Source organism: Montipora capricornis, chromosome 3 (genome assembly GCF_036669925.1).
Source record: "Montipora capricornis isolate CH-2021 chromosome 3, ASM3666992v2, whole genome shotgun sequence".
Taxonomy (NCBI): Eukaryota; Metazoa; Cnidaria; class Anthozoa; order Scleractinia; family Acroporidae; genus Montipora; species Montipora capricornis.
The window spans coordinates 26426444-26433943 of record NC_090885.1 but is presented as its reverse complement, the minus strand read 5'-3'; the positions used below and the strand labels follow the sequence as shown (position 1 = coordinate 26433943).

General features: G+C 40.9%; 1 protein-coding gene across 2 annotated transcripts in view; it reads left to right on the top strand.

Annotated features, from left to right (window-relative positions):
- The window catches only part of LOC138042696 (calcium/calmodulin-dependent protein kinase type II delta chain-like), a 27809-nt gene that overhangs the window by 15281 nt on the left and 5028 nt on the right, over positions 1–7500 (top strand). Inside the window, exons 12-17 of one of the 2 annotated variants that reach the window (XM_068888663.1) lie at positions 289–372; positions 1899–1947; positions 4896–4921; positions 6058–6124; positions 6277–6352; positions 7460–7500. The exon at positions 7460–7500 is cut by the window's right edge and continues 54 nt beyond it. In XM_068888663.1, coding sequence (XP_068744764.1) covers positions 289–372; positions 1899–1947; positions 4896–4921; positions 6058–6124; positions 6277–6352; positions 7460–7500 — 343 coding nt within the window. Of the gene's footprint in view, positions 1–288; positions 373–1780; positions 1833–1898; positions 1948–4895; positions 4922–6057; positions 6125–6276; positions 6353–7459 lie in introns of both variants that reach the window. The other variant, XM_068888661.1, reaches the window with a different exon arrangement.

The following is a 7500-nucleotide window of genomic DNA, read 5'->3' as shown; positions in this document are numbered from 1 at the left end:
TTACCACTTCTGCAATCGTATGTGGACAGAGTTTCAGTCGGCGTCATCCTAACTGGAGGGTTTTTCTCTGGGTAATGTGGTTTTCCTCCCTCATCAAAATCGACTCCCAGCTCATTACGTCAGCATGTATTTGCAGAACAACAAATTGTGTTGTTCAGTCAGCAGCCCACGAAAAGAGGGCCTGCTATTGGTGTCAGTTCAAATTACACATTCTAGCGCAAGATTTTGCGTAACAAAAAACGGATTGTGGGTGAAGGGATTCACGTGGTGTTTACATTCGGTTTTCAGAACCGCGAACGGGTTGCTTCCAAAGTACACAGGCAGGAGACACTGGACGGGCTGAAAAAGTTCAACGCAAGAAGGAAACTCAAGGTTTGTGTTCGGTTTGTTCGTGGAAGCAGGAGTGTTTGTAACCTTGTCAAGTAGCAGCTCTTAGGCCCCGTCCACACATATCCGGATATTTTTTAATCCACAACTTATTCTTTCCGGATTCAAAAATATTCCCATCCACACGTAGCGTATTCAAATCGAATTTGCCCGTCCACACGTATCCGAAACGTATCCGGATTCACTCTATAGTACTTGGTACTCCTCAAGGAAACAGAGGTAAAAGAGCATGCGCCATAAATAAATAATATTGCCCTCGGCAGCTATCTTGAGAATTGAATTGATTTCACGATAAAGAACTGGTCTCGATCTTGTCACGTCATCCGGATAAAAAAATTCTGGATTTAGCGTCCACACGGTCCCGGATTTATAGCGGATTAAAAATATCCGGATATGTGTGGACGGGGCCTTAATGGCTTGTGAACAAGTGTGAACCCTCGTGAGTAAGATATTGTTAGTTGAATGGTATATGTACGGTGATGTAGTTAATGTTAGATGGGGGTTTGAATAAGTTTTGAATGGCCCAAGATGTGCTGGTCAAATCAAAGTCATCGAATGTCACAAGAGAGCTTTTTTGGTAAGGCTATATTATGTTAACCCCCTCTCACACACCTTTTCTCGTAAGCGACCCAAAAAAGCCTCCCTCCCTGAATAAAATGTGCCCCATACATTAAGGCTATCCCCACTTATTGAAAGACTATCTCAGAGGGCATACAAAGAACATAACAAAGTGAAATCAACCTATCTTTTAGTTATTCACAAACCTACAGCGGGTGGCAGTGGAGGGCGGGAAAGTGAAGTGCGGTCTTTCTTGCGCTTGATTGGCTGACACAACAGCGTTTAAATTTTGATTGGTCAGGAAACGTTTGCATCGGGTGGAAAAGTAAATTACCTCTTAATATGGCTGGAGCGAAAAATACACAAAGAAGACCTATTTCCTTCGTGGATTTAGAAAACGCTTAGGAAGACTCAGGAAAAGATGCTTGAATCAATCAATCAATCAATCAATCGTTTAATGTATCCAATAGCAGGTATAACTGAATTACAGGAAAGGTCAGAGACAGCAAACATATCTAGCATTGGTATTTAACAGTAACAAAGTTATTAAGACGAGCTGTGCGGCCTAAATTTGGGTAAACAGTTTTGGTCCCTGAACGGAGATTACGATCATGCTCCACGACAGTGGGCGAATAAAAAACTCTGAGAACTTCTTTAGCCTTAATGACAAATGACTTGCACGAATCTATCCTACGAACATACAGTGGGTCAAGCCCTGCTAAGTCGAGCGCATCTTCGTATAGCAAAGCGGAAAATTTTGCCCATATTTGTTATATTCTTGAAGTAGTCAGTATTCGTTTGTGTGACTAGGGTGTGTTGTTTCGTGTTTCTTTAGGGTGCAATTCTCACAACAATCCTGGCAACAAGTAATTTTAATCTATCTGCAGGTATAATTAACATTATTCTGAACATTAATTCAATGATGTCACGGTATTGGTGTCATTATATTGCAGGGTGCCATCTTAACAACCATTGTGGCTCGTAGGTTTTCTGCTAACTCAGGTAACCACCACATCTCACTGCTAACAAAATCTAAAACGAGTTTAAATTTAAAATGGTAAACCGGAGGGAAAGTTCTACACGAGCAGGAGACTGGCGTGTACGGGTGTTGAAAATGAAACAGTACCGTTTCACATAGGGTAGTCTTTGCTTACAATATTTGACCGCATAAGATATGATCACCATTTAATTTGAGTACGATTGGAAAAAGGCGAAGCCATTAGCAGACAGTAGATATAGGAGTGAGGCATTCGATGGAATGGCAATCAAAATTTCAAATCAAAATTGAAAATATTAGGGTTCTCTTCATGAAGACTTGCTAAATGGACCGTTTTACAGTTGTATGCTTAGTTACCAGGCCTATGAATGAAAGTGAGGCTGGAGTTGACCTTGTTTTGATAGAAACCTCGCTGTTTCCAAATAGTTAGCATGAGAACAACATCATCAGGGAGGTCTATATCACATCACAAGGACTCCAGCCTCACTTTCACCTAACGGCCAGGTAACAAAGCACATAATTGTAAAAAGGTCTATCGTCGATTTAATCATTTTCGAGGGTCGTTACCAGTCCCTTGCTCGGCTTTAACGTGGATCTCAAAATTTTAATACTTTGAAGAATGGTTTTCCATTAAAATAGTGGATAAATCTAATAGCCATAAAAGCGAATATAAGGCATGTTGAAGAAAGTGAACGATTTATAACAAATCGCAATCTTACTCTCTTACCTTTATTAGTAAAATCAAGAGACTGTCTTAACATTAAATCCGAGTAGTAAAAAGTATTCATACAAAGTATCAACTAGTAAGCCAATCACTGTTTGCTTTTCCATCCGGAAACTAAATTGCTACAATGTATGTTCAAATTTTCCCTTGCTTGAAGTGGTCTGGTTTGTTGAACTGCTCATTTGTCTCTTTAATTGAGCAGTTGCGAGTGGTGAGTTATTTATTTTTTTGCGTATGTAAACGGTGCACTCCATTACTGAGCCCCTTAGTTCACTTACTGAACTAACTTAAGACTTTCGCATTGAGATTAACTTTATGTTAATTCAATCCATGTAAGTAGGCAGTTTGTCCAATAAAATAACTCCGAACAAAAGTGTTTTTCATGTGACGATTCATTGGTAATGTTGTTTTGTGCAGTATTGTCTTTCGATAGGCAGCTCAATGGGCCATTTCCGAGTTGCTGTATGTCTCGGTTTCGAAGTGAGTCTTGGTGCTCAACTATTGTCAGGGAAATCAGTTTGAATTCACCACTTGCACAATCCCATAATACACCTCTATTACCCCCCCAAAACGTTTGCATAACAATTGTTTGCAAGTTCTCTTGGGACATGAAAATGTCCCAAGAGAAGTCGAAAACAATGCCTGTGCAGATTTTTGGGGAGTAAAAGAGGTGTATTATGGGATTTGTGCAAGTAGTGAATTGCATAAGAATACGCAACTCATTTGCATGTGAATGGTTGTGCACCAGGACTCACTTTGAAACTGAGGCGTGCAGCAACTCTGAAATGGGCTATCACATTTTAATACTTTTTGGATTATTTACTTAAAATTGATCATTTAAAACAATTGATAACTTCAGCAAAATCTGTCAGATGCAATGTAGATCCTCGAGAAAATAATGTAATAAAGTATGAATTGCACGACGTTGAACCCTTAACAACATAAAACAAAAAGGTGTGAAGTGAAAGGAGCCCTTGAATCAACCCTGACCTCTAATCGCTTTATCATGTGAAAAAATCATCTAGTCCAATCTTGAACGCACTCATCTCGTGTATTATACATGTGCGTTCCTAATTTGTTTTGCCATTCATTAATTTGCTTCCTAACCTACTCATATTTAGTCCACTTCATTCAATATCAGTTGAAGAAAGCAACCTTATTTAAGACAATTTCTGCAGCCTTCAGTGGCAAAGAATAAGCTGCGTATTTCTTCAGGAGGGGACACGTCTCTCACCTTGCTCGCATGCACACCGCTTTATCACGTCACCATCAAAATATGTTGGCGTCCTCTTCTCAGGCCATTTCCGAGTTCATGTCATCTGGCTCCTCGTCAAAGCGAGTATAAGTGCGAAGTTTTTCCTATGAAATTAGTTTTCATTTATAGAGCGGTTTTCAATTGAGTGTCGAAAGTAATTGGTGAATTGCTTTGGTTTACGATTTCTTCACTCAGTGATTGGTTCAAAGTTCTCGCGCCACTTTTTCAACCAATCAGAAGTAAAACTAAAACCAATCGTGGCTCGCGCGTGTAAATTTTCTCGCGCTTCGTGTCGGCTACGTGTAATTACTTCGAGTTTAGATTGGTTTACCGGATTGCATCCGTCCTTTTTGATTAGCCAAAGTAATTACTTTGGTTTTGGTTTTACGACACTCGATTGAAACTTTCTCTATGTAAAGTAGAACTAATTACCACTACAAAAACTTCGCACTTAGACTCGCTTTGAAGAGGAGGCAGACATGAACGCGGAAATGGACTATTTATTGTTTACAAGAATGTAGTCTGTCAGAGTCCCCTTGAATTAAGTATTTTAGCGATGGTGAGCTTTTGAATGAAGAGAGTGTCAGAAACTGAGAGAGATTCTTAACAAGTCGCTAGCCTGTCAACCGCCTACTTTCAAGTGACCTCTTGAGAGAACCGGTCAGCAGGCTTATGCGTCTCACGTGGTTCTTCCTTCAGTCAAAGTTATCATCCCGAGCCGAATGAAAGAGCTCCTTTCGAAAAAGCACAGTTTTGATTTTTTGACAGAAAACAAGCACGAATGGTACCATAAAAACCCAAATTAACGATATTTTCTAGACAAAACCTTCAGTCATTCGCCTGTATCAAATCATTGGGAGTGCTTCCCACCTTTCTTTTCGAAACTTTTTTTAACTTTGCTTTGTCTTGACCTGGAACATTCTAATTAAGAACACTCAATACTTTTTCAAACAACCGTTTTTTGTTGTTTGCAGTTCGACCTTTTGTTAGCAAGAAAAAGGTAAGCTGGTAACCAGTCATTGCAAAAGTGTGTTTAAAAACGTAATTTCCTTGGCATGTGTCCAGCATTTCCAAGTGACATCCTTCTTTGCTGAATAGTCGTCGTTAAAGTTGGCTAGCTTGTTGTTAGTGAGGTTTCGAAGTGAAGCCTGTTCGGTTTTGTGTTTTGCTCTCGTTTGTGGTTACAAGGCCGGAGCGATTGAAGACGAGGCCTGCTTAGTGACCTGTCCCTTAGAATGGCAACGAGGCTGCCGATAACCTGGCATTGGTTTAGAGGCTTCAGTGATTTGTTAAAGAAATCATGTTCTTATCATGCATTTGCCTAAGAAAACCCAAAAGGTTTGGAGAAAAGCACTTTAGTTAACAATGAACGTGTATGTACATCTCAGTGTATTTTGCCCAACTCGTTCCCAGGGTCCTCTCTCTTCTTCCCTCAAGAAAGTTCCCTGGTTTCGGCTTGTCACGTGTCTGCTAGATTTTTGCAGATTCCAGCAAAGTAAACGAGGGAGTGGCATGAAGCTGAAATTTTTGTCTCCACTGAACTCATCTGCTGAGCTCATCGCTTGGTGCGGCAGTGTCTGTTAATCTCCAACAAAGTATATATCTGTTGGAAGCACTTGTTTTACCTTTAAAATCACCTTTGTATCACTGACCCGAAAGCAGCATAGCTTGAAGTCTAGTCTCGCCTTCGCCAAGATAGAACTGAATACTGTTGACACAATTTAAGTCGAGGACCTACCCTCCGGGCGCCCTTCATTTGTACTCATAGTCACGTGACCAACCGGAACCAAGGTACCTTCCCGAGGGAGGAAGAGACGACCCCGGGAACGAGGTTGTGTTTTGCACTACAGCCATCACAGGTAGTGACGTAGGTAACCCTGACAACTTGGAGGGAATCTCCTGGAGCACTGAGGGGTGTTTTTGCAATCTAGCAATACACACTCACCTCTAGTGTGTTGTCGTCTTGTGCCTGTATCGCGTGATTAACGACTTGTCACGTCATTAACATGGCGAAAAATAATCAAATAGAAGGATAGGGGTGTTCCCTGCTTTCGAGCAACCCATTTTACACTTTTTGCCTTTTTTTATCAGTTATCCTAGCAGGGTTTATTCTTGGGTTATTTTTCTTCCTTTTAGGGTTCCGAAGAAGAACTCATGCCTCATTCCGAGGATGAGCATGAAGTTGATGGTGGGACGAACAAAGGTTAGTTTTTCAGGAAAATTATTCTTTGGTCTATTAAAACGCGATAATTCACTCTTATTTGACAGCCTTGCCAGTTGCCGGCTCGCCGCTGGTTAGCCAGGTAGCCGCTAAAAGACTAGTTTGCGAATAAACTTCAATTCTTGTTTCGCCAGCTCGCGAACAGCAGATAATCCAGCTGACTCAGAAGCTCATAACAAGTATTACGACCGGAGACTTTGAAACATACTGGTACGGATAATTATTATTGTTGATACATACCAGTTGTAGTTTATTATAGAAACCCTTAAATGTGTAGAATCAGATTTGACTTGCGATCTATGTCCCTACAACGGGGATTCACCAAGAAAACAAAATCGGTATGAATTCCGTGAGACAGCTGTTTGAAAAAAAGAAAGATACTTTAGTCTTATTGAAGGTTCGTGCACCCAGCAAATAGCTGTTCGGCTTACCCTGCCAGGCCGACCACATGATGGTAGAGATAGGCCACAACACCAGGAACTCCATGGCCTTCCTCACCCTTCCTACTGGGGTCGATATGGGCTTGAATCCGCTACTTTGCGCACGGTAGTCGGATACTTCACCAACCGGCTTAGTGGCCCAGCAATCAGTCGTATTCAAAAATGCCGTAAAATTCCGAAAATAAGCCCCTCCAAATATAAGTCCCCCAAAGCGGTAACGCAAAAGACCCTCCGTTAAATCGCCCCTCCAAATATAAGCCCCCAGGGAGCTTGTACTTGGAAAATTGCCTCAAATACAAAGTAGAACAAAGCAAAAACGGTAAATTTACTTCCAACTGTAAGGCTAGCCCAATCGATGTGGAAACGCAAATTTCCCTCCGTAGATAAGCCCCTTCGCATATAAACCCCTCCAAAAGTAAGCCCCTCGAAAAGGGCCTTTGAAAAATGTAAGCTCCGGGGCTTATTTTCGGAATTTTACTGTACCACAAGAAATATAGTACTTAAAACAAAAGGAACGAAAACTAAGAAACATCATAAAAGCTGAAATAAACGTAATCGCGACTGATAGTTTCTCGATAATATCTTTTCGTTAGTTGCAGTCATAAGAATCGCTTTTCCAACAATTGGGTTCTTTCTACATACCCGCCCTACCATCTACAACAACGAACTTAAAGTGCACAGTCGACCAAAGAAAAGTCAACGTTTGGGGATGGATTCAATTTGATACACATCCCGCCAATTTTGCGCAAGGGTTTTAATTCGTACGCCGATCTCTTCTTCTTCTACAAGATCAAAACTGTCTGTTTTATAATATTTCCCATTTAACTGAACTTTGGTTGTTTAAGAATCGTAAAAATTTCACTGTTTGTGTTCACAGCAAATTAGTGGATCCGCGTTTAACAGCATTTGAGCCAGAGG